Source organism: Polistes canadensis, unplaced genomic scaffold (genome assembly GCF_001313835.1).
Source record: "Polistes canadensis isolate GaletaPanama2010 unplaced genomic scaffold, ASM131383v1 scaffold_78, whole genome shotgun sequence".
Classification (NCBI taxonomy): domain Eukaryota; kingdom Metazoa; phylum Arthropoda; class Insecta; order Hymenoptera; family Vespidae; genus Polistes; species Polistes canadensis.
The window spans coordinates 318,607-346,330 of NW_014569625.1; the positions used below are offsets into that span (position 1 = coordinate 318,607).

General features: G+C 44.5%; 1 protein-coding gene across 4 annotated transcripts in view; it reads right to left on the reverse strand.

Moving 5' to 3' along the window:
* Positions 1 to 862: 862 nt before the first annotated feature.
* LOC106786619 (protein tiptop) overlaps positions 863 to 27,724 on the reverse strand; it is a 130,955-nt gene continuing 104,093 nt past the window's right edge. For all 4 annotated transcript variants that reach the window (XM_014748192.1, XM_014748196.1, XM_014748195.1 and 1 more), the window contains 2 exons: positions 9,096 to 9,342; positions 863 to 6,670 (listed from right to left, as the gene is read on the reverse strand). In XM_014748192.1, the coding sequence (XP_014603678.1) occupies positions 2,950 to 6,670; positions 9,096 to 9,342 (3,968 nt within the window). In that variant the 3' untranslated portion in view covers positions 863 to 2,949. The remainder of the gene's footprint in view (positions 6,671 to 9,095; positions 9,343 to 27,724) is intronic.

The window sequence follows — 27,724 nt, forward strand, 5'->3', positions numbered from 1 at the left end:
CTCTTTCTCTTTCTACCTAAACTTCATCCTCTTTGTATATATGTATTTACGTGTGTAATACGTGTGTAGGCGTTTGTTCTCTGACGAAGAGTATGTATATGTAAATGTACGTGTGTTTCTCTATGTATATTTTCGTGTGTATGCTCGCACCCACGTAGATTTCGTGTTCGTTCATCACACTTTCAGCAGTCGTATATAATTACAATAATAATATTAATATTATTATTATGTCGATAAATACTTTTTAAAGTCCGCGATGGAAGAAGTAGAGTTTACAAGAAATACGTATACAAGTGTGTTCCGTTCTTTACCGGCCCACCTCGCCGGTGGCCGTACGCAGCAGCTGCCTCTTCTGTCTCTTTCTCTCTTTACCTTTCTTTCCATTTCTCACTCATTCACTCTCTCTTTCTCTCTCTCTTTCGTTCTTTCACTCTCATGCATTCTTTCGACTATTTTTCCACGTTATATCCATCTTTCCCTTGTACTTGACTTTCTTTTCTCTCTTTCTTCCCTACTTTATCATATCATATAGCACACACCAAACACACATCCACGCACACGAACACATATACCCTACCTTTCTTTCTCTTTATTAGCTGCATTCATGCTCAATGCCCTAGTAACATTAGAATCACCACACGACACTTTCATCGTCTATCACCCTCTCCCATTTTTTTTTTCTCTTTATATTATAATAATCGTAATCGTTAATCAATATACACAATATTCGCAGTAATTCGAGTGACAATAATGACAATATTTTACACGTAAAATGACGCATCGGCTCGCTCGGCGCAATAAATATTATTTCAACAAAGAAAATTTACAATGGTCTCTCTCTCTCTCTCTCTCTCACCCTTTCTCTCACTCTCTCTCTCTCTCTCTCTCTCTCTACACGCCATCCTAAGCGCCGAGAAACATGGGTCCTCTTTCTTCAACCCCTTTACACTTTTTTTCTTTCTTTATCATTTTTTTTTTTAAACAAAACAATCGCACATTCGTCGGCTCGATTAAATTTTCGTCATTTTAATTAATCAAGAGCCCCGTTATTACTTACACATATTTTCATTTTCTTTTCCAACGCACAACATTTTCTCGGAATTCTCTCGCATACTTTCGTTTATTCACATGCATTCAACTATCTCACGATTTCTTTCGCTCTCTCTCTCTCTCTCTCTCTCTCTCTCTCTTTCTCTCTATCTTTCTTTCGAACTACTTGTTCGATTCATATACTTCCGATCGATTAGCAGTCATAGACCTTCGAAGAGGACTTTTTATTTTATTCATTTTCCATCCCCCGAGCGGTCTTATCGGTTCTCCAAATTTTTTTTCTTTTTTTTCGTGACAGTAAGTATCAACAAAGAAATTCCTATACAGGGGCGAACCCTAAACCTATCCTAAACGCTAATAAACTACGGTTCTTATATTCTAGAGGTATACATGCTGACGACCTTACGACAGGTGATAGGTAAGCTGTTCCATCAGTTTCTTTCTCTCTTTCTCTCTCTCTTTCGTTCTTAATTTCTCTTACTCTTATTCTTTCTCACTCTCTCTTTCTCTCTCTCTCTCTCTCTCCCTTTCTCATCTCTCGTCGTAAATGTCCTTAAGTATTTATAAAATCACAAACTTGGCCGCGTGCCGAGCCTCGTGACTCAGCAGTGCCGCGAGATATGGTGGCATCACAATTTAATTAACGCTCGTTCAACACCCACTTCATCGTCACACCCTCTAACATTCTCTAAGTAACAAAAAAATAACAGTAATTGACAGGAACGGATACAGTGTCGAGTTTCTCTTATTAGTTTCATTTTTTTTTCTTCTAAGTTTCCTTTCTTCAGAAAAAATGTTTTCGTAAGGATAAGTGAAATTTGAAAAAACAAAATTCAGAAAATTACGAGAGGATTCTGTTTTTTTAAACGTACGCCAGAACATCTTAGTGGTATCACTGTGTTATCATTTGGACATTAGAATTAAATGTTGAAATGATATTGCTAGTTATAAGTTGAATTGAAAATACGTAATTTTATGTATTAGAAATAACGTAGGTCATCGTCGTTGTCGTTGCAGTTGTCGTTGCAGTTATCTTTACGAATGCGTACCACTGAAATTTCTCGCGTGTTTCTTTTTTAGTTATTTTTTTATATTTGAAAGATAATTTATTATAAACGCAATGGAGAAGAAGTAATGCGTTTTGAAACGTGGAAGGGCTGGCTTCTTTGTATCACGAAAACGGAACTCGAAACACTCCACCACATTCCGTGCGGAGATTTTCTCGATGAAGGGCGGCGGCGCCGTGCACGATCCAACGAATCGTGCCGATAACCCACCCCCTAGGAATGACAAGATTTTTGTCCTCGATGATGGCCCAAAAATGATCGCCGATTAATTATAAAAGGTATCCACGTCGCCTTGTTTTAACTTTCCTCGAACGACGTACGAACGAAGCCTGCCCCGTTCTTGTGTCGTCGAAATGACATCGTTTGAATTTTCATTTCTATGATAAAAAAGCACCATATTGGTAGATCAACGGATTCGCGTACGATTACGAATTATTCGTGATTCGGACACGACGCTGAACATTTCTCAGTGTTCTTCTCTCTTTTTTCTTCACAAATCTTTAGCCGATAATCTATCGATCTTTGAACTTTGAAAAGCTATTTTGAATGATACCACGAAGGAAGAAGCTTTTACATAATTTATGTAATATCATCGAGTGATTGCAATGAATATGCAAAATTGTCGAAATCTTACGCGTCGATTAAAAACGAGCTACCGTGATAGGTCGCCGCCGCGTTCGATGCTCTTTGAACATAAAATTGAAAATAAAATAAGATGCCATTGGCGCAGGGCGTCCGCGCGGCGAAAATTCCAACCACATCGCTAGTTTTACAGTCGTTACAGTATAGATACACTTATGTACAAGTGGCACCGCTACTTACGGAGCTCGGACTATACGTACTTGCTGGACAACTGTTTGGCCAGCTCCGTATACTTGAGAAACTTAGAGTGTGGGCTCTCCTCGAGCGGAGATGCCGCTGACTGGGATGGGCTGCCGTTCGCTTGCGGAAGAGGCGGCGACTTGTTGCGTTGGGACGACGTGGGTGGAGACGAAGAGCTGTGACCACTGGGGCCACCACCGGAAGTCGCCTGCGAGGCCGCTGCGGCTGCGGCCGCCGCCGCCGCAGCTGCCGATCTTCCGATCGTCAATGGATCTGGGATGACGCCATCTTTCACGAAGTGCATCTTCGAGAGATGATGCCTGTATGCTCCTTTGGAAATGAACGGTGTGTCGCAGAAGGCGCACTTCATGATCGAGTCTGCCGTGACTACGGCGTCGTTACAGGCCCAACTGAAGGCTAAAATGGCTCCAGGAGTTGGTCCGGCGCCTGGTCCGCCAGAGCCTACCGCACTACCGCTTCCAGGAGCGATCGAACTACCGGAACCAGAAGTGGACCTGGACGCGCCGCTTCCACTGGGGCCCCGCGTTTCGGTTTTGTCACAGAGTTTTTGTAAAGCTGCCAGCGGATGACTGCTCGTTTTTCGTCCTTGCGAATCCACCGTGTTACCGGTGCCTCCTCCACCTCCACCGGATAGGCTATCGAACATAGAAGAGAGGGCACCGAGGCTACTGGATGCTTTCGTATCTGGTGTTCCTCTCGGGGTGACCGATCTATCACTGCTGGTAGGACTGCTCGTGCTGTTTCTGCAAGGACTGCGAGCCACTTGTTCGACTTGGCTCGTCGATCTCGGAGTAGGTGGATTCATTCGGGGCGACTGAACTTCTCTACCTTCTTCTGCAGTCTCGTGAAGGCTGCTTCGTCGGTGATTATACGAGGCTTGTTGTTCCTCCTCCTCTCGACAATCGTCAACCACTTCTTTCTTAACGAACACCTCTCTCGACGATTGCGCTTGTTGTTCTTCCTCGTTCGTTCCTCTTTCGTCCGTTTCTTCGTCCCTCGGTTCCTTCTTAACCACCACCGAGGTAGACTCCTCGTCTCCGGATTCTTCCGCGGTCAAATGATGACGCGCTGATAATGGCGTCGGAGCTTGTTTATCCGGAGTGACGCGATGGTGATGAGAATGAGCGCTGGAATGCCTCTCGTGGCCAACCGTGGAAAGATCCATACGTCTTTCCGGTGTCATCGTATCCGTCCGACCGCTTCCTCTCTCCGAAATGGAACTGGATTCGCTTCCGCTCCGTTCTCTCCTCGCAGCAGCGCTCGCATTGTAATGCTGTTGTTGTTGCTGCTGATAAGATCGAAGAAGATTCATCGTTTGCGGATCAACCAAGGGCTTCGTGTAATCCACGCTTTCGTCTATTCCTAATCTTTTAAGAATGCTAGTTCCCATGGGTGCACCTGGCTGAGCGTGATGCAACCCTGCCGTTCCATGTCTCACTCGAGAATCGAAACTCTTTTCGATCAACTTTTCGATGGCGTTTAAAACGGAGGGCGAGGACGTGCCGCCGGTGGTTTCGTTCGCGGTTGGCGTCGGAGTGTCCTTACCTGGGGTGGTAGCGTCGCTAGCCGAGGAAGGTGATCGGTGGTGCCTCGACGATACCGAAGAAGCATCCTCGTTCACGCTTTTACGGCCACTTTCGCTCGGTGGCAAAGTTGCTGGCAAGTGATTAGACGACATGAGTGCAGTTTTTAAGAAATTTCGGTTGTTAACACCGACCGTTCCGGCTCCTATGCACTGACGTATGTGCTCAACGAAGATGGTAGTCTCGATTTTCTCGCCGCATTTCTCACAGGTAATTCTACCTGCGTGTTTTCCAAGACTGTGGCTTAGGCCGGTCCCAGCGTCGCCATTTTTAAACTCGTTTTGCGCCCGTTCCAATTCCAATAACTTTCTCACCGGCAATGATTTTTTTCTCTTCTCGCGCGTTTGTCTCCGACGACCACCGCTCTCGGTAATCGAACGCATAATGTGCTCTTTGTAATGAGAGTTCTTGACCATATGATTACTCAATTCTTTCAAAGAACTAAAGGCCTGATCGCATACTTTGCAAGTTAATACGGCGCTGACATGACTGCTGGCAGCTCCAGCACCGGGACCACCACCGGTGTTACCTCCGTGGGGACCGCCACCGCCACCGGTTCCGGCACCAGGCGGTACTCCACCCGTATTTCCTCCGCTTCCAACTCCACCTCCGCTACTACCGCTGCCACCTCCCCCGCCTTTGCTCTCGTCGGAAGATTTCCAAGAAATAATTTGCTCTTGCGAAATGATGTTGGTATAATGTTGCGTTTGTTGCATGTGCGAGGTCATTTCTGCGAGGGAACGGAAGCTCTGACCGCACCACATACATTTGAGGATTTGCCTGGTTTGTTCGGCACCTTTCCCAAGCCAAACGTCTTGACCTCTGACCAGCTTTCTAGGCAACGGCATAGTTTCCTTAATGAGAAGGTTCAACTCGGATGGACTTTGCTTGTTAGTTGGGGCAGCGGAGTTGTTGCTACCGGCGGCGTTGCTGGTCGAAGTTTGCGGCTGGTGCGATTGTTGCGGCGGCGGTATCGTCGGCATCGTCGTTTGTTGGGGATGCAAGGCTGCAGCTGCCGGTGGTACGGGCATATTAACGCCGCAATGCTTCGCTTCCTTCATGTGTGTCGTCATAGCGGCGAGCGTTGGGAAGCTTTGTTTGCACCATACGCATTTAAGAACATCTTTGGCTTGATCCGCTCCTTTGTTCAGCCAATGAGATTGCCAAGCACTGTGACGACTACTCGACGTTGTGGACGGCGTGCTGCCTACGGAAGTGCCCCCGCTACTGCCGCTGCACGAAGACGGCCTGAAAAGATCTTCGCCACCTAATTTGCTCAACTCGCTCATTTTTTCCAAAGCCTTGGTCGCTTCGCTGGGTTGATAGGACTTTTCGAGGGCTGCCGGAGGCTTCATTTTTCCGTTCCAAAGTTGATGGTGATCAACAACACCGCCAGTACTTTTCGGAGACAATTGTTGCTGACTAGTAGCCGCTGCTGCCACAGCTGCAGCAAAGTATGGAAAGTGCGAGGCCACGACCGGCGATGTCCACGGTGAAACTACCGGTGGCCTACCAAACGTGGACGGGGAGCTGGTTGCCGTTACGTCTTGATGACCAGTCGAGGCCGCACTGGCCAATCTCGAGGATTTACGGGGAGGTGGAGGGGAGGAATCTTCAGGGCCTGGTCGTTTTCTACTAGGCACCGACAAATCCAACGGACCGTTGTTAGTTTCTGTCGAAGAGGATGGCGTTGGCGGCTTGCTCAGGTTCAGAATATGTTCTTCCTCCTCTTCCTCCGTCGAGGAAGCTTTTCTCGTGCTGAAGTCTAGAACGGCTGGCAATGGGGTTGCCGAGGGTGAAACCTCCCCGATGCTGCTCGGCGAGACCATGAGACCCGGCGTCGCTGCTGGTGGCGAACAAGAGGACGATACCAATGGCGATACAGAGCCTCGCGACAAAGGCGAATGTCCGAGGAGGAGCCGTTGATGTGTTTGCTGAAGATACGCCGCCATCATTGCCGCCGAATGCGGTGGCAGAAGAGGATGAGTCCCAAGGGGTAGAGGCACGATACTACTCGGACTAACTGGACTCGCGCTGCTCCTCGTTGCTAAAGGTGGGGGACTTCCGGTCGCTGGACCGGAGGATTCCCGAGAATCTCTCGAGGGACAGCGTGGACTCATTTGTTCCCTGAAAGAGTAACAGAGAAAGGGCTATTGAAAAAGAATGACTTTTGAGATATTCTCTTTTACTAGTCTGTCGTATTCGTTCGAGTGATCGCCGATTTCCTGAGATTTTGACGATTCACCTGCTTCTTAATCTCTCTTTTTCTCCGAATGTTTATTATCTTTTTCTTCCATCATTAGCGACTTTCCCCGCCTCTCTGACCGATCTCTGCAAAGCGCGTTCGATGCCACGAATCGTTCGTACCGGAACTCTCGACCGGACAGGCATCATTAATCATGATAACCGAGCGATAAATTTCTTGTAACTGATCCGCGAATACCGGCACAACGCAGGTGACGCCGTGACGTTAATATTTCATAACCGGCCGCCATGAGAATTACTACGTAAACAGCTTTCGCTGTTGCTGCACGATGGAAACGACGAATACCCGGAATCGGTGATGAATATAAGCAGAAAAAAAAAATTCTCTCGTGATAGATAGAGCCTCTCTTGACGCTGGCATGTTTTGCGACGCAAACAGCGATGGATAATTCACGCTTGAAAACGCCTGTCGTTCTTAACTCCTCGTATCTACGAGGATATGAATGCGAATAAAAATACTGTAGTGCAACGGGAAAGAGACGATTCGTAAATGCCAGCCTTACCATCGCGCGTCGGTTCGTTGAACGCGTAAAATGTGACCCGGTATATGACATATGATACTGTATTCATTGTTTTCAAAAATACAAATCACATCTAAACGACGGAACTGTCTCCCCAATAAAGTCTATTAACATTTATCGCGAATGTATACGACGCACGGTCGACGTGAGAAACGCGTGATCGAATAATTCTCAAACACCATAGAGGACAAGAAAATATTAGATACCTTGCGGAACGTCATCCACGCATAGGAGAAGGATCTATCTGAAGAAGTAAGCACGTGGTCGTAAGCGCGGGCGCGGGTGCGCTCTCGTGTCCTCTCTCTCTCTCTCTTTTTCACACTTGACGACGAGGTGTTCTCGACGCGAACGAAAGGGACACAGTAGAGCTGTCGACGGCTCGCTCGTAACTGACTCCTCCTGACTGAATGCCGAATGCGTGCCGCGAGATGAAAGGGGACCACCGCCACGCATGCAGGGGAAGTTTTTGGGGGCTGGCGGCTCGAGGGGAGGGGACATCACCTCCGGCCTTCGCCACGGCGTCCCTAGTTTAGCGAGCGAGGCTAGAGGTGGAGGTGGAGGTGGAGGTGGTGGATGTGGAGGTGGAGGAGGCGTTAGCGGAGCAGTGGGTGCCTCTAACGGGTGCCGCTAGCAGCAGGCTCCTCTCGCGTTGTGTGTGTGTGTGTTGCAGGGCGGCGGTGGCGGCGGCGGCGTAGGACTCTCTTCGGAACACGTGCCTATCTCTATTAGCCGTGCGACGTTGCGCGGCAGCCACCGATATCAGCTCTGACACCAGCTTATTTATCCCTCTGCCTCCGTCCTACTCTTCTATTCCCCTCCCCCCTTCTCACTACACTCACTCTCTCTCTCTCTCTCTCTCTCTCACACACTTAACCTGCCGCCGCTCTCTCTGACGATTTGTTACGTTCAAACAAGGAACAGAGCGTAAAACACACTCATTCACGTACGTGAGCACACAGAAAAGGGACCCAACGACGGCAACATCAAAGTGCAAAAGCACCGTACGGCTTCCCCGATGATTTAGGTGCTTTATTATCAAGTCTACGGATAAAGCACCGACTAATGAGTTTGAAACGCCACGATGTTGATCGTCCTCTTTCTCTCTCCCTCGCTCTCACTCTGTGCCGCATCTAGTTATACGTACCATCATCTAAGTGTGGCTTTGTTGCGCGATTCCGTTTTAAAGACTTCATTTTATAACTACGCCTGACTATTTTCTTAATTAGCTACTATTCTAAAAGACCAACATTGATGTTTGATAAGCCCTGTTCGAGACGTTCATATTTGTACTAAAACACGACTACATACACTTGAATCAAAAAAAAGGTTTCAGTCCTCGCGTGATCAAGACTCTCCAGAGAGTCCATCGTATCCCACGAGTGTCATTTTTGCCTGATAAAATGGTAACGTTGTTTCTTCGATTCAATAACGTTAGCGAGAGCGATAAAAATTGATAATACCCAAGTACATCATTCCGAGAAAGTATTAATGTGTATGATGGATTGGGGAGTAAAACTTGTTCCATTTAAATTACGCGATTTTTTTTTTAACCATTATCCGATGCTTCAGAGAAAGTATTTTACTTTTAACTTAATTATTCTGAGAAATAATTTCCTACGTAAGAATAATTATCTTAAATTTGTGCAGCCTGTACAATTTGTAAAATGCGAATAAACATGTTTTACCTCTCTACCCTTTATTTTAATTACTTATCTTTGATAGAAATTGATACTAAAACATTATTGACGCGTCAAATGATATAATACCTATCAGGTGGTCCAGTATCCCTCAAAATAGTAGGATTCAATCTCGCGGAAACGGAAGTTGATGGTGGCGTGGCTGGTGATGCTTCCTCGTCATCTTCCTCGTCGCTGGCCTCGCCATCGTCATCTTCTTTGGCTGCAGGTGCACAACCTCTTTCACTAGGGCTGACGGGGCCATCCTCGTCGACGCAATCGCCCTCTTCGCCCTGGAGGTCCGTGCCGGGCCCTGAGCCTTCGACGCCGTCCTCCCCTACGATCAAAATCAAATTCACTCATTTATTTTTGTTATTGCTATTCAAACGATGTGAAACATATTTTTATTTTATTAATTATTCTACCAAAATCACACGAATTGGCTACTCAGTCTAATATTAACTATTTATTAGCTGTAGTAAATATGTAAATCCTAGTACTTGTCACTACAACACATTGCACTTTGAACCCGATCATAATCGTAACTACGATAAATTGTTAACTTTTATTAAAACTTCCCCATTTTAGTAGTTCTTGTCACAGTTAAAACCTTTCGTTTAAAGTAACGTATAGTGACGTAACGGAAAGATTATAGAAAATGTGAGAACTAGTATTTCGAATCGACGAAAAGAAAGTGTATCTTTTTTTTAAAATCAATTAGCTCTTAGGATTGGCAGAGAAATCGTTAGAGGTTTTGATAATTTATAGAATATATATCTGGAGGCTGAAATCTTCGATATCGCGATTCCATCGACTGCAACCATCCGTGACAGAAAGGCCGTTGGAAACAGTGAAGTAGGACTTTCTATCATCTAAAGCATCGGGCACGAGGTGATTAAGTACGATAGAAGGAGAAAGGAGGAGGTGGCGGGGCAGGGGGGAGGGAGCAGAGAGCATGCGACCCGGTAGAGAGAAGACGCTCAGAAATGACGGAGCTAAGTACCCAGGAGTGATATAAAGGTGCAGATGGCGAGTAACACAATGGCACTATCGGTTCATTTATCAGCCTTTCGCGACGGCGCCGCTGCCAACGACGACTACGACTACGACGACGACGACGACGACGACGACGACAGCGATGGCGTCGTCGACATCTACCGTACTCTACGATGAGAACGTTGGATACGTTCTCGACGATGACACTGTGCCATTGTGAATCGGTAAAGAGTAAGAAAGAGATAGAGAGAGAGAGAGAGAGAACTTCCGTCATTTGCATTATGAGTTTTAATCAAATCATTTCCTTTTACAACAGAATCGACGAATCTACACAAAGAGAGAGAGAGAAAGTCCAACTGGTACGATTCATTGTCCTGCTTCTTTAACGATATTAATCGTGATTTAGCATTCGATTCGTTGGATAACGAAAGACTGTCAAAGGGTAGACGTTTTCCATGAGCCTACATTCAAAATGGAGGAAACAGTAGTATGGTATCAACGGCAGCGGAGCATCGAACTCGAGACGAACGATCGGAGTATTGAAACTCTCTTTCTCTCTTTTTATCGGAGGAACCCTCGGAACCGACCGCCATCTTGAGAACGACGTGTCCACCTCCAGGAAGGGAGTGTCGTCGGTGGCGATCTCTTCTGGTACTCGTACGAGAGCGTAAGAGAAGAGGATGAGTTAAGAGAGAGAGAATGTTACGGGGGAGAGACGTACGGAAGGAAGATAGTCAGCAAGGTAGCACACCTCCCTGATGCTGAGAGGGGGTGGGGACAAACCAGGAGCACCGTCCTACTTTGCCGATTGACCAACCAAACGATCGTTTGTTCGCGGATGGGCCACGGAAGAGGGAGAAGAAAGGAGATCGCACATTGATCCGTAGGAGCATCGGCAACTAATTACGCAGATTTATGTCCCCATTGTCCATTGTCTCTCTCCCAGAGAGCGGCCCTTCGAGAACCCAGCAAGACCGAGGGCGACTCTTGCTCAGGGAACCAGCGCACGGTTCGAGATCCTACTCGTGAGAGTGAGAGAAACGAATATAGGGGTATGGAAAAAAGAGAGAGAGAGAGAGAGAGAGAGAGAGAGAGAGAGAGAGAGAAAGAGAGAGGGAGACAAGCACGACGACAACGACGACGCCGAGGACGACGAGGACAACGAGGACAACGACGACGACGACGACGACGAAGAAGACGAGGACGACGACGAGAAGAGATAAAAGGAGGACCCTGAGGATTCAAGCTTGTTGCTGGCTGGTAGGGGAATGCAAGAAGTTGCAAGAGGGTATGAGAGAGGGAGAGAGAGAAAACGAGCGGGCGGGCGGACCACCGGCAAGCAGCCCCGCCCGCTTCGAATATCGTCTCTTCTTTTACCCTCTCGACTTGGTTCGTTTGTACTCTCGTCTACTACCTTTCTTCCTTCCTCTCTTCTTCTCACTTCTTCCTCCGTCCCCTTCTCTATTTCCTCCTTATTCCTGCTTAGATCATTTTCCAGCTGTTTGGACAGTCTTAGTGTCATCTTTACCGTTTCTCTCTGAAATGGTAAACGTTCGTATAGTTATTTCCCATAGAGATTTCAACGAAAGCATCTTCTCTCTATTTCCTTTTAGTAACAATGCGTCATTTAAATATTCTCTTATTGAGTATGCGAAAAAAATTGACGAATCTTTTATCTATCTAATTTATGGATGATGTCAATGAATTGTTCCTTAAGAAACGAGGGGAACCTTAAGGTTGCACTTATACTTCAATGATCGCCCCATGTTATTCAGTTATGGTCAAGGTCACGGCAGATACCGAGAAGAGGATGCAAATGCAGCTAGCACGAAGAAACATCGTGCGGGTCCTATTGGCAGGACGCTAACAAGGTGCACGGGGAGTTGGTTGGTTGGTTGGTTGGTTGGTTGGTTGGTTGGTTGGTCGGTTGGTTGGTTGCATGGTGCAAGGTAAGATACGACGGGAACGTGGCGTACCGAGTTTTAAAGCGGCCCGAGCCTTGACACTCGACGAGATGTTGCCGTACGATATCCGTTCCTCCTGTCCTCGTAGCTATTTCAGCTGCTGGTATCATGCAACTAACTAGTACTTACATTTGTACCTACCTATGAAGCTTTAAACCTGTTTTCTTTATTTTTCTAATAATATCCTTTAATCTCAGAATTAATTCATTTACAAGAGTATAATAAATACGGAACAATAATTAATCTTAACAGTCAATTCTTTAATTTCTATTATTTTCCACTTTTCAAGTTATTCATTTCTCATAGAGTCACAAAATCTTTCCTAAATGCCTTTCCCCTAATCCATCTCCTTTTAGTTTAACTATTCCTCTCGTAGTCCTTTTCTTTGTCCATCTCCCGATGGAACATGTGCTACGAACTCGAGACACAGATAACTGAATAAGTATATACCTACATAGGTGTGCAACACATGTTGCTATGTGAAACTGGTTAACTGCTTACCCGCTTGAGTATCCGTGGTGTTCGCGATACCGCGATCTAACTCTCTTGGCCGCGAGTTCTCCAGAACCGACGATAGTCACGCTCACGACTCATGGGGACCAGACCGTTCCTTGCTAATTGCCAGTAACCCTGTTCATAGCATCAACCTTTTCCTTCCACTCGAAACGCGATGGACACTCTAAAGTTTCTCTTTTAAAACGTGACGTGTTTCGATCTACTTCCAAATATTTCTTTTCTATTCAAAGTACTTCCTATTTGGTTGGTTTCTATTTAAAAAAAAAGATTTAAAATGATAGTGTTGCTTGCACAAGACCTGGTAAGGAACTAAAGTATGACTACTTGAAGTTACACTAGGCACGTGTTCAAGTGATAAAAAGAAATTAAAAAAAAAATTAAAAGAAGGCAGAGATTAGAAAAAGTACCGTTTTTTATGCTTCATAATAAGTCCACACAAATGCGTGACTTAAATCACATAAATGATAAAGTACACAATAATGTTAGTGAATATTATCTACCGATCGTATAATGATAAGATCTCCGAAATTATCGAAGTGATGTTATAAAACAAAACACTTATTAGATTTCAGCATGGTTCCAAAATATTCGCTAGGTTTCCCGAGATATTAAAAAGATTTGAAAAATGTACAGAGTCGATGTGCTCGACAAGTGAATTCCTCAGGATGCATCCTGCTTAGCGTATACGTAAATCACAGGGATGACCAAGAAGTATACATTAACGTGTTTAAAAGCTCGCAGTAGTGAGCACGAAGCACGACGCCTTGATTTATATGACCTTCGAAAGTGCTAAATCAGTTTCATTTAACGGTAATTAGACTCACTAGCGTAGTCATACTTTTGCACTCGCAAAAATTTACGACATTGCCAAGAGGAGAGTAATGTTTAGTTATTTGCGAGACACCTTATCGAAAGAAAGGGGATTATTTAAGCGATAAACTTGTTGAAAGATAAATCAGCTTCTTTAAAAAAAAAAAAACCAACCAAACGCACGCTTATTTCTGCAAAGATCGTTCAGTACATTTCGATATCAAGCAAAATTATGGGATCGCAGAAGAAAATAAGTATATACGTAAAATAATATCACCATTTCGTCCATTCGAATAATCTTGATACCAAATCTCTAGGATATTCTATTACGAAAAGAAAATGAAGTTATTTGTTTTTCGTCTCTGTGAGCAAGAAGCCCGCCAGCCAACCAACAAACCAACCAACCAACCAACCGATTTGCGAATGGAGGGGTATAAAAGAATTTAATTTTCCCTTCCATAATAGCTACTCAGAGATTAACTCGGGAAAGTCCTGGTTTGATTTCGTCGAATCTTTGTAAGCATCATCGTTCCTTCGTTATGTCATTCTCACGTCTTTTTCTAGCGATTGTGTCAAAGACACTCGTTCTGAGATATCAAGTGAAATACTACTTCGTTTGATAAAAGGGAAAGAAAGAAAGATAAAGAATAATAGAAAGAAAGGGAAAAGGAAGAAATATAACGGAGAATCATCGTAATAAGAGATATCTTACGTCGTAGAAATGAAATTTGTGCGAATAAACGAATCGAAGTTAGATAGCTTAGAAGCTTGCAATAAAACAATACATAATAAGCCGGCGGCGTTGGAGCAACGGCAGCGGCAGCGGCAGCAGCAGCAGCAGCAACAGGAACGGTTCTGCAGCCGCGGCCGCGGCAGAGATGGAACAAAAGGAGACTGGAGGAGGACAGGAGAGGAGATGAATTTCTGATGCGAGAACCGTCGGGAGGCTGGCGAGGAGAGTGACAGGAGGCAGACGAAGAGACGAACGGATGGACAGGCAGGCAGGCAGGCAGGCAGACAGACGGACGGACGGACGGGCGGACGGACAGGCGGACAGAAGGACGAGGATGAGGATGAGGAGGAGAACGAAGGGGGAAGAGGGAGGAGAGCCTCTGCATTGTGATTCTCTCGCGGTCTGCCAGAGAGTGACTGACGGGTGAATCCGTTCTCTTTCCTCCACGCGTCCCACCTCTTCTCCTCCTCCTTTCTCCCTGGGCACTTCTTCCTCTCAAACCGAGCGCCTCTCGAAACCCACTGCTACAACTACGCCAAGATGTAGGTAGTACCTCTACCTATCTACTGAACAAGAATGAAAGAGAGAGAGAGAGGAAATTTCTCGGCCAGCGCGCCATTTCATGATTTTCCTGAATCGTATGTTCACATTCAGCTTTCATTTCTTTTCACTTTATTTCTACCACTTGGTGCGCTCGAGCGTGCTTGGTATGAAACGACGGTGATTCGATTTCGCGATCTCTTCTCTTCATCTGGAATTGAACGTCCAAAAGGAGGAACGGTTCATCATATTTAATATACGAGTGTATGATAAATGAAGACTGTGATCGTCGATGAAAATCTCGACGATTGTACTTTTTCATTTCTTTTCTTTTCTTTTTCTTCTTTTTTTTTTGGTAGGAAGGGTGGGGAGAGTTAGTTTCTTTCCTACGATAAGTTAGGACTGGGTGTCCGAGAACGTCGTCCTTTCGAAAACGTCAGGTGGTCGGATTCGTGATTCATTTAGGCGATCGTTCGGGAGGACGTAAACGGAACAGGAGGACAGGCTGCGGAACCGAAGACGGAGTACCTACCTACCGTAGTCTACCTGACTGATTGACTGATGAGGCGACTGTTATCCTAAGTCAACACTCACTCCATCAGCCTGTCGAATGTTCTTTCTGTCTCTTTCGCTTTCTTATTCTTTTTAGACTACTCGAACGACGATGCATCCTACCAAACCAAAGCCACCTTGTTTCTCTCCAACGTTGAATAAATTCAACCATCTTTTTTTTCCACTCTACAAAATACGCGTGAGCAGACATTTTTTTAATTTCTTTTTTTATACAATTCAACGAATTTATTAAATTTATATTTGAAGTGTCCCTCGTAACGAAAATAGTACATTTGTATAAAATAAGACTTAAAAGTAATACACGTGGATGTGTGTGCATGATTATGCACCCATAATCCACGCCAATATATTTTATCAGACGAAGAAGTTTTAGCACGAAAGATCATCGGGTGGGGAAAGCATTCTCTAGTTCAATTTTCTATACGGATATTCCAAAGTCGCGGCACTTGGACACGCCTCGTTCAATCTCACGCGATCGACAAGGGCTGTGAAAAGCCTGAATCCGTGCCGCCCGATTGCTTTCTCCCTCCTGCCACCGCCTTTCCTGCGTACACTTGAAATCTCCCTCATTCTCTTTCTCTCTCTCACTCTCTCTCTATCTTGCTCCTTCACTCTTGATCTCTTTCCAGCTTTAGTTCGAGTCACAACTCGAAATATCCAGCTTCGAGATCTTGGATTTCCTGGGCCCGATGGCTCTGCTCTATACGAAATTGTTGTTTCTCCGAGTAACAAAGTCTCTCGTCGCGAATATTACGTGCCGGAATCCGTGAAAGCTTCGTCCATGCTTTTCATTTCGTTCGTTCCTTCGTTCATTCCTTCTACTATCTCTACCGTGTATCCAAGAAACATCTAACTCTATGCATGTATCTCCCATACCAAGAAATTCTCTGCTAATGTCGAAAAATATTCGCCGAGATGAAAGTACTGACGCTGTGTACCTATTTCACGTTGAAACTTTTATCGATAAATTATCACCTTCGATCGGTAAGGGTACGAGAAAGAACAAGTAGAACAAATCAAAAGAGAGAGATACTTCTAAACGTATTCAAAATTATTCTACTTTCTTCGTATAAAGATAATTCGAGACAAAAATTCTTCTCGATTAATTTATTTCGATATGTCGAATGATGAGTGAGAAAGAGAAGGTGACAGGAGGGCAAGAATAAAGGATGAAAGAGGGGAGGAAACGTGAGGAGTTCGCGCCAAAGGCGTAGTAGCGTCGTTCGAAACTGCTCTTGCTTTGAAGAGGCTTGAGAAAACCGCGTCTCGACTAGAACGAGAGCAAGTGAGATGAAGTGAAAGGTAGGTGAACGAGAGAGAGAGAATGACAACGACAACGACGACGACGACGACGACGACGAAGACGACGAAGACGACGTAAAAGTGGGAGATGACGGAGCGACAGAAATGTCAGGATGACGGTGAGTGATGGACAGGAGCCCCGGCGACGCAAAAGCTCTTGCGTTTCTCGTGAGAACAGCGCTTGGCAGATTGGCAAGATACACCGCGACCGCTCAAACGCTTGTACGCTTTATTAATGTTCGTATTTTAGTGACATTCTCTCTTCACTCCTTTCCACCTCTCTCTCTCTCTCTCACTCTCTTTCCCACTTACTCATACACCTTACAATGAAAACGTTATGCAAATTTTCTAGACAACAAACGAAAGATTATTCAGAAAAAGATATTGTTATAGTACGATTATTATCTGTACGATAGACTCTCCTCCCCTATAATGCGCTTGATTTTCATATTTTCGTATAGATTTTCTTTGAGATAATTTATAATTGGTTCGTAACAGCAACAACACATGCATCGGATATACTTTTCCGTGTTGTAAATATATTTGAGATAATATGAAATAATTTAATAAATGAAAATTTTATTTTATTGTAATTAATTAATTATATTTTTACGGAGTGTGTAGAAGATATTGATAACTAAAAAAAAACAACAACTGCAATGTAATATCCAATTAAAACAAATTTAATTTATCAGCACAGAGAGTTGGTAAATTGTTCGATTTTATTATTTAGCATGTTATATAAAAAGAGTAGTCGTGAAATCTTTGGCTCGTTATACAGGAGTCAACTGTATTTTCCCAGTGTAGGAAACACAGGAGATGCATTATTCGCTCGTATCGAGAATGAACATTCTCGATTCTTGAGAGATCTCGAACGTCACGATTAATTTCGTTGAGACTATGATCGAGGGCGGGATTTACCGAGGGAGAAGGGAGAGGATGAGGGGTTAAGTGGGAATGAAAACTTGAAAATAACTTTGGTCGAACGCGCGAAAACGTGTACTTTATACCTGCCGTGTCGTTTCAGAGCAACGAGAACGAAGAAGACGACGACGACGACGACGACGACGACGACAAGTTTCCGTTTGCGGTTCTCTACCGTAATTCGTTGTTTATTACAGTAATAAATATTCAGACTAGGTTTGTCGTAGTTAACGTATGAAGAGGGATGGACGAGTGAGTACGACGTATCCATCCTCTTATTTTATTTTCAAATTTTGGCACAAATAATGTCGACTTGTTACTCTAGATTTTCGTTAAACGATAACATCGAAACAGAGAAATGAAAATTTCGATCTATCGGAAAACATTTATTTAATCATAGGTAGACTCGTTATACTCCTTTTATCATAAGTACATTTTTAACTGTCATTTCGTACTAATATTTGTACGCACGATATTCTCGGGTAACGTTCCGTGCACGTAGTTTAGCGACGCCCCTTAATGCATTCGCTTTAATAACTAGCTAATACGTTTAGATATATATTGGAGGGGGAGAATTATAAATCGATGCATTAGGCGGAACGCGTGGAAAAAAAGCACGTGACGTTTTAACGGCGCTCTTAATGTCTTTTTGCCTCACAAAGTAAAGATGGCTTATCCTACTAGCACCCTTCTCTCACCTCTCTTCTCATAGATGCTATAAGACGTCGTAAATAATAAAAACGAACTGCGCACAGATTGCGCGTAAGTACGATCGTCTTAAATAAAGAAGAACAATTATTATCTTCCGCGATGATTGCAGCAATAAAAAAAAAAATGAAACCAGAACAAATTGTTTGGACGAAAAATTAACACAACACGCGGGTAGAGAAAGAACAATAACTTTAAATTTAGCATCGTGTCAGTCATCGTTGGAGCGATTAAACGACGTCCTTTTCATTCGAAAAATATTCTAAACGTGCCAAAAGAATGTTCACGTTGTCGGTAGTTTAATAATCCACCTTTGCTACTACGTCATCGTCGTCATCATCGTCGTTTCGTAGCCTTTCGCATTTCGTGAGATGAGGTATAATTAACTATCCGGCATCATCGAGCTGCAAAGAGGAACGAAAAGTAAGAGAAAAATAAAGGAAAAGAAAGAATAAATAAGGGGGAGAGAGAAAGAGAGAGTGCGAATATGAATGTATATGAGTAAAAAAGAAAGAGAGAGAGATAGAGAGAGACGGAAGTGCGGTATCTCTTTGGTGATTGGGTGGCAGGGAGTGAGAGGTATATAGAGAAGGCAATCGGGTTAATAGTCTCGCGCGTTCTTCGTCGAATGGTATTAATGCACACAACATACATGCACACATGTATATGCAGTGTAGGTAAGCCGCGAAGATGCAAGCAACCGATGCAAGCAACCGATGCAAGCAACCGATGCGAGAGACCGATGCAGGTACGACGACTGGATGATGGATGGACGGTACACGTCCGGTAAGACCGTCCGTCCGTCCGTCCGTCCATCCGTCCAGTTCGTCCATCCGTTCGTCTGTCTGTTCGTCCGTCGGTCAGATCGCGCAACAGGCGACAGTGATGATCGATGCGGGACTGCCGTCGTTCCTGCTCCTGCTCCTGCTCCTGCTCCTGCCACTACCGAGCACGATCCTCGCTTGCTGATATTGATGCTGATGCGTTCGTTGTTGCTGCTGCTGCTGCTGCTGCTGCTTAGGAAGGCAAAATCCGCAAACTCGTTTCGCGCTGTTACTTAGTTAAGTGCCTACTCGTATCTAATGATTCTTACGAAAGTTGACACGGAGGTGCGCATTCAATCAATATACATATTTATATATCATTTGATTAATATGGCAACTATTATTTTATATTAGAATTTAAATAAACTTATATATTTAAAAGTTGATATCAAAGTATTGGTTGGTCCAAAAAGTGAATAATTTTGTAAAATCAGGACGAATTTTGCAGGAAAGCAAATATTACCTAAGTAATATATACCTAAATAAATCGATACTTTGGAGGAATCATAAATTTGTCTATTCTCCGGGAGGGAAAAGAAAGATTTCGTGATAGACGAAACGTCAACAGTCCCTCAAGCTTTCTCTTCGTTCTTTGCTAGCCGTGTTCAGCTTTGGAACGTTCGACGAACGTCCCGAACCGGACGCGGCACCGAACGAGAGAAGCCGTAGAAGCGTGGATGCCACTGTGAGAGACAGAAGGAGAGAGGAGGTGACAGGAGGACGCCTTCATCACGATATCCGTCACTCCACTCCTCTCTCTCTCTCTCTCTCTCTCGCTCTAGCTCTCCTTCTCGTGCTTTCTTCAGTTCCTCTTTCTCTTCATCCTTCTACTCCACCTCTTCCTCCTCCTTCTTGTCCTCCTTCTACAGCTCTTTCTTGCACTTTCCGTCACGCTGCCTTTCGAAGTGTCAGTCCTGTTACAGACTGCCGGTGCACGGCCCGTGACAACAATAATTGTCAGCGAAGTAACGTCTCTCAAGTCGAGAAAGAGCGAGGAGAAAGGGTGGAACGTCCGACGAGAGAGAAAGAGAGACCCGACAAACGCTGCTGTTCGCGCGCGCGCGCAAAAGAAAGAGAGAGAGAGAGAGAGCAGTCCGCTCTATTTATAGAACCGACAACAAACACGGAGCAGCTGGTGTCGATCCGTCCGGTTATCGTTGCGTTTACACTGACTGTGTCATATTCGCTTTCTCTCTCTTTATTTCCCTCTCTCATTCTCTTCTGCAGATCTTTTTTTTCCTTTTCTCTTTCTCTCTCACAGCAGTGCACAGAAGTTAAGAATCTTTCGCCTTCCTGTATGCCCGTCCATCATATAAGTGTTTCCTTAATACGCGAACGTCTGTGCTCGATGTACAATTTCTTCTTACCCACATCCTTCTCTAATAATACAAACTTAGAAGAAGAAGAAGAAGAAGAAGAAGAAGAAGAAGAAGGAGGAGAAAAAGGAGGAGGGTGAAAAAGGCGAGAGTAAAAAATCACACGTAACCAGACTTTGACTTCCTTTTTCGAGAAGACCGTTTCTGAGGAGTGAACGTTCTTCTTATGGACGGATCTTTCGATCCGTTCCGCGTGGAATACCCTTTACTTCAGAGAGGGAGGATACTTCGCGGCTGGCCGCTCGCGGCGTGACGGACAGAGAGAAAATAAGGCGCGTGACCGGTCCGCGTCTTAATCCCGTCTTCTCTCTCTCTCTTTCTCTCTCGAATGGATGTCTCTCGAAAAGATCCGGCCGTCGCTCCTGCACATCGTCTTTTCGTTTCATTTCGAAAAGGAAGAAAAAGAAAAGGAACAGATGATGAAGAAGATGAAGAATAAGAATAAGAATAAGAAGAAGAAGAAGGAGAGGAAAATCCGAAAATAGGCCGACGTGCTCGCGAGCGCGAATGAGCGAACGGCCGGCTCACCGATCCGTCCTAATAAATATTGTGTCAACGTAAATAAATGCCTTGCCACGTGGTACGCTCGAGTGGTTAGAACTAAGAAGCAAAAGTAGTCAGAGAGAGGAAAGGAAGAAGATGGCGGCAAGCTCGATCCGTCCTCCGGATGACGGACGGTTGATGTACAGGAGGACAGGTGCACTTTTCGATCTTCTCTCGAGCCCGAAACTTCCACTTTTACCGCTCCTTTTATTGTAGTCCGTAGTCTTAGTCGTCTTATATTAGTTTCGATATCATCCTCATACTTCCTGTCTCTCTATGCCCTTTTTACTCAAACGATTCGTTTCGTTTGCTTAACTCCTGACATTCCATCGAGTCGAAAGATTTCTCTTCAGTGATCCTTCCTCCTTATAATATTCTACGTCTACGAATATTTCTACATCTTATCTGACATATGCATTTCTATTAGATTTAGATACTTTGTAGTCGCGGAAACGATTTATTCAATATCGTAAATGCTTTTATCGGGCAGATAATGATCAAAAGCTCGCGTAATACCTTGTAGGAAACTCGTCTATCTCATTGGTAAAAATCGAATATATAGGCATCTACATATCTGGTAGTCGCGTTCGTTGGCCAAGCGTATAAAGTATTTGCTACGTACGTCCGGCAGATTAGCGTGAATAGGGATTAGAAACATCGACTTGTCGTTGAAGTAACGGATGGGTGATGCGGTGGACAGGTGCACCACTCAATCTTCCTCTCTCACGCCGTTCTCCTCTAATTTGCCTGTCTCTGCGGGCTTCGATCCGCCATCCTGTCCGTGTAAAGTGCGTCACGGATGCACCGGTTAACTTTACGCTGCAAAGTCCGAACCGATTTCTATGTCCGTTACTGCTATTTTTCTTCTTTTAATCTCTTCTGTAATTATTTTCACTCTTTCTTTATTTCTCCCTCCCTTAGAAGAGATTAAGAGAAACGTATTCGGTTTGTCTTCGCGTCCGAGTAGTAATGGCGTCAGCGTCGATTCAACAGGAATGAAGAGTTCGCGTCGTAGTTTCTAAAATTACATTGAAAAGCAACCGTCAATGAATTTAATATACTTGGGCATTTCGAAAGATCTTTCCGTCGGTTTAATTCTCCTAATATTTCCTCTCTCCTTCGTGTCGTCGTTACGGAAGTCCATTAAATATCTCTTCATCGGTGGACAGTCCGCCTAAAAATAATCATGCTAATGTGGTACATGACAAGATTTACGAGCTACCCGTATCTGTTAGCTTCGACGCACTTTCATCGATCAACGGTAAGGTTAATTAAAAATTCCAAATAATCGAAGAATTTTCAAAAAAACTTCACGAAAACATTTTGATGTCAACAAGATTTCAGATTAAATTTGGTTATTTCGTAGAATTAAAGACAAATTATGATCGGCCCTGTCGTTCGTTCTTGGCCTTTGTCCTTTTAACGACTGGAAACATTCGTATGGAGAAGAAGCGCGACGAAAGGAACGCGTTCCTGGCGTACGTTTTGGAAAAAGTTTAGTTCTGAAAGAAGCGTAGGATGATGGTGAAGTAAGGTTGAGGGGCGGGAGGTGGCAGTCAGTCAGTCACTCGACTCGCCGTCGCTCCAAGCCAGAACAGTTCCAGTGTAGTCGTAAGGGGGCCGGGACCGAGCTTGGAACAGATTTATGCGACACACATGCGGCAAGGCGTATAACTCACTCGCTCGCCCATAATATCCTCCCTCTGAACCCCCCTGACCGCCCCATCGCTCGCCGTTCCTGGCCCCCAAAGGCATCGGGATGAGAGACAGACGCACCAATACTCTCCAACGAGACCCAAGCGCACTGATATTTATTACGTATTGGGATTATGTTATGCAGTGGTTCCCACCACGATGGTTTCTCCTTACAAACACGGATCCTTCGAGTTATCGTTATTATTATCACCAACGCTTTCTTTTCCCCTAACGTTAAATTATTTCGTCGTTCGTAAAGAAAGTAGAAAACATTATCATTAAATTATCCTCTCATTGTTTCATTTTTTTCTTTCCACTTTAATTCGTGAATCTAACTCGTGGACTACTTGGACTCTTTATTATTCCGTTTAACTAGAATTTAATGTCTTCCATGTCATCGGGTTAATAATCGTGTCCAAGTAGCGAATAAAATGAAAATACTTGAAAATAAGGTCGTCCAACGTGATCGTCGTGGCTGATATACGTGACTAGAAGCAATGCTATTCAAAATATTCGACGTTGTGTAGAGAGTTGTTTACATTGCTATAATAAAACGGCTGGTGCAACGCCATCGCTGCATAACAGGGAACGGCATCAGTCAACGTAATTTACAGTAGAATGTGTCATACTCCCGACCACTCATTTAGAGCCAAAAAAAACAAAGTGCACATTCCAATTTGTAGATCGTCAATATCGGAGACAAAATGTACAGCATAGCTACGAAACTATACCTAATTATGATTCTTTTTCTCGACGCGGTAATGATTTCGTAATTTCGATTGCGTGCTATAGCAAATAAAAGGAAAATTTTTCCATTGACTCGCCCTATTTCGTTTGCTCGTTTGATGTATTAACATAGCAGATGTAAAAATCGTATAAAACAGGTGTCGAAGAGAATAGAATAGAAGAGAAGAGGAATAGAAGAGAAGCCATCGATATAAATCAACGCGATTATTGATGTTTCGGCTGACTACGTTCCGCCGCGACCACTTGATTATCGTGTCTGAGTAAATAACCGTATCTACTTACGGAACAAAGGATGAGCGCGATACTCATAAAGTGCTAGGCAAGGACGGATTAACAATGTAGCCAGCACACATTCGATGTAATCGGATGACTCCTCTCGATCGTTCACACGCGTTACGTTGCATTTTAAAGAATATTACAGCGTCTACCAACATAAAAATAATTTCATCGCTTTATCGTATGATAAGAAAAAAGAAAAAAATGACGACTATAAAAGACGTCTCGCGTCTAACCGCGTTAGTACTTGATCAATTTAAGCGGCTTTTCGTGTTAACGCTGGATAGAACATTGGCATTCGTTATTAAGATAATATTCTACTCGTTCCTGTCTATCACATTTAGAATTCGGCTGAAATATGTTAGATGTTTATGAGCAACCGGTAGGTATTCAAAACGGAATAGGGGAACGAAACGAAATCGATTAGTCCCGTCGCGAATCGTCAACGCCGTTTCGAAAGGCAAAGAGTTTTTTCGCGGCATCAGGAATGCCACCGTAAATCGTCCTGTCTCCTCGCTTTCGCCCAATGGCTTAACGTATATTCCCATAACGCGAATAAAAACGGGAAACGAAGCGGCAACGGGGCGGCACGAGGAGAAACTGGGGAGAAAGAGAGAAGGTATACACGTTGTGTGGTTAGAAGCGTTCGTAAATCGAGTAAGTTTCGCTTGTGTGTGGGAGCGAGTGTTGTGTTCCTATATATCAGTTAGAAGCTTCAAAGTACAAGAAGAAGAAGAAGAAGAGAACAGCCAATGGTGGTGACGAGCAAGCTGGGGAGAAAGAGAGCAAGGATACCAAGAGAAAGAGGAAATTGTGTATATGAGGGGGGTTCAGCTATCCCCATACAGAGCCTAGTTAGCTTGGGATCGTACCACCTTTGTTTGCGTGCCCCACCTCCGCCATCCTCGCGATCGTAGCGTGTCGTGCGCGCGAACGCGGGCTCGTTCACTCGCTCGGCCACACGCACACAGCAACGCTTTCAGGACACACGTGTACAAGCCTCTTCGTTACGCACACCACGAACTCGCCGGTAGCCGTAGCATTATATCGTGAGCACAGAAGTAATTTATAGTTGCAATAATTTATTGGGTACCATGGGGTTTATACTTGCCTGACGTGTAGCCATCCGTCACCGTCAGTGACGTCACCTCCCTCCACATAATGACTACCTACGTCCCTGACTCTTCCCCTGTCCCGCCAATAGCTCTCTCTCTCTCCCTCTTGTTCACTCCCTGTACACTAACGGTCCCACCATTTACCCCGTACCTCCCCCGCTTACACCTCTTGCACCCTTCTACGCGTAACTAACCCCGCTCTTCTCATTTCTACTAGACCATTCGTCTAGTTATACTATGTAGCTTGTACCATCGCTTAACGACGTGCGACGTCCGCCGTAATAATCGTGTGAATCTGCCTCAGATAGAAAAACGATGATCAAGTATGGTATTAACCGTCCGAACGATCAAACTATCAAATTCCCTTTCCTCTTTTCTTGCATTTAAATTGCATAAAGAGTCATTTGTTGACTTATTATTAATGAAAATTATCTATTCTGTGGGGTAAATATATGCGTAACGTGGATTTGATGTTGGCAGTAATCGAGTGGAATCAGAATAAAATCAGCTAGACGCGCGGTTGAAGGTTTAAAAAGAGAGAGAGAGAGAGAGAGAGAATAAGGGGTCAACGTTACCATTGCCTTAGTCGTCGTCGTCGTCATAGTACGAACGAACGAGGTAGCGATAACGATTTTTTATAAAGTCAAAAAGCGAGAAGGAGAAGGAACTAGTATATTCTTCACGCGGCGAAAGTTCGTTTGCCTGACGGACAGCGTCGCGTAAGACAGGATGACGTGAGACCACGATACGTCATGTCTGGCCTCTTTCCTTCCCTCACTCCTTTTACCTCATCATCTCATTCCACTGGTGCGCTTCTTCTCCTTCGCCGATCTTCGTCGTCTCATACCTACTTCCTTCGATTTCACGTATACACAAGAAAATAGTAGAGTATGCGTGTGAGAGAGAAGGCATCGATGTAGGGGTGCCAGTGTATAGCAGTCACCACACGATGGCTGCTAGAAACGACGAGTCGGTCCAGAGCTAGATATGCTCGTCACGTCCCTCGCTCGCCTTTTCCCATGAGGGAGAGAGAGAGAGAGTGAGAGAAAAGCAAGAAGGATGGGGGCAAACGGTGAAGGAAGAAGGAGTAACGCTAGGTAGTGGTAAGCAGGGAAGGCAAGGTGTTGGTATTGCTACCGTTGACGATGTTGTTGGTAGTAGTTGTAGTAGTAGTTGTAGAAGTGGTAGTAGCTGTGGTGGTGTCACTGAAGGAGAACAAGTAGGGTGGTGCTGCGAGTGGAAGTGACGTTGACGGGCGTTTGTCACTGTCCTCGGCAAATAATATCCAGCACTGCTCGGTATAACCACCCCCATCTCTCCCACTCCCGTCTTTCTCTCTACGAGCCTCTCCTATTCCTCCTCCTCTTCCTTCTCTTCCTCCTTCTACCTCGCCTCCTCCTCCTCCACCTCCTCCTCCTCCTTTTCCAACTAGAGACTCTCTCGCGGACAACTCACACCGTGAAAGTTCGAACGTATGTGAGCTTGTTCGTGTCTTTGCTAGTCAAGACGTATATGTACGTTCGTGTATGGAAGCATCCGTACGGATCTATAACCACTTGTGCCATGAGCTATGAGGGATGGCCGTCCCGTTGTACATTTTCTCCTTCGGCGCATTCTACCACCACTTTGTCTATCTGCTTTCTATCTGGTTCCTCCTCTTCTTATTCTTTCGGATAATTCCTCTATGGATCAATGATCCTAGACGAACGTAATGTAACATTTGTTTACCATATGTCGTGCATATGTATATCTAACGTCTCTCCTCCACGTGACGCGACATTAATAGAGTAGAACAGGTAAAAAAGATAATGAATTGTGAATTAGCACGAGGGAGCTGAAATACTGCTAATGGTGCTGTCCCTTTCTTCATCCACGGTGTTAGTCCCCCTTCCTTCAGTATACCCAACGAACGAGTATAATTAGGGGAACTTATTCCTGCCGTCGGAAAAGGAAGACAAGATCCAACGTAGTTGAAGACGAAGAGAATTGATCGAACCAGAGTGGGCGCTGGTGCGAAGTGGCAAGGGTGGAGTGTCTTGGCGACAGCCGTCAATCGATTGTCAAGCAGGTCAGCCAACCAACCTAACCCAAATCCTTCAAGTCCTTCTTCTCTTTCTCTCTCCCTCTCTGTCCTTTCGCTGTCCGCTGTTACATTGAAAAGGGGATGACTTTGGAGACTTTGGATGCTTAATAATTACTAAAACCTAAACTATTCTACGTAGTCTACGGTCTACGGAGGCTAATAATTATCGATCTATTCGAAAACGTAGATACTATTGAGAATTATCGAATGAAAACGCAATTCTTGGGACTCGTCGTAATAAACTCGTTCGCTCATTTCGACAACGACGACCTCTCGAATTAGGCTGCTGATTCGTAATTACAGACGATCAAGAGCGAAACTCGTAGCTTAATTTGATGTTATACTTTAAACTTGGCTCGTGGTATAAAGTCAAGATATCTCTGGGAAGAACCGCTTTACAATTTGTTGGGGTTTAGCCGTAATGACGATCTCGCTGAGAGTTCGTGGAATTCCGTCTGCGATCATAAACTTCGGGGCTGTCATTAAGAGCCGCTTCATCGCCGATCACTTGGGCTAACCAAGTTTTTGTTTCAGAAATGGTCTGATGATCTCACGACGAACAAATCTCTCTCGAATCATTTCCCTCCTTCGTCGTGTAAATTAGCGAATTATAAAAGTAATCGATCTTTTATTTTTTTTCTTTTTCTTGCATCAAATAACTATACAAAATTACATACTTTAACTACCTAGACACGTACTGGACTACATAGACTGATATTGAAAAGTATCCTGTTTCACGTTAAAAAAGAAGTAGATAAGTTGTTAGTAGGAAAAGGGTTTAAACGTCAAAAGAGGGGATTTAATCGAGCGTCGAAAACTGCGGTGTGTTCAATTTCCCTCGATTAACGTCTCCTCGGTGGGGAACAGGAGTTCAGGTTTGGGGCGAACTCATTCGTCGAGTCAAGAGGGAGGAGATAGGGAAACCAACATCGAAAGAGAAAGGAGGAAGGTTAAGGGGGTTAGTAAGGAGGAAACGAGAGGAAAACTTTCATCG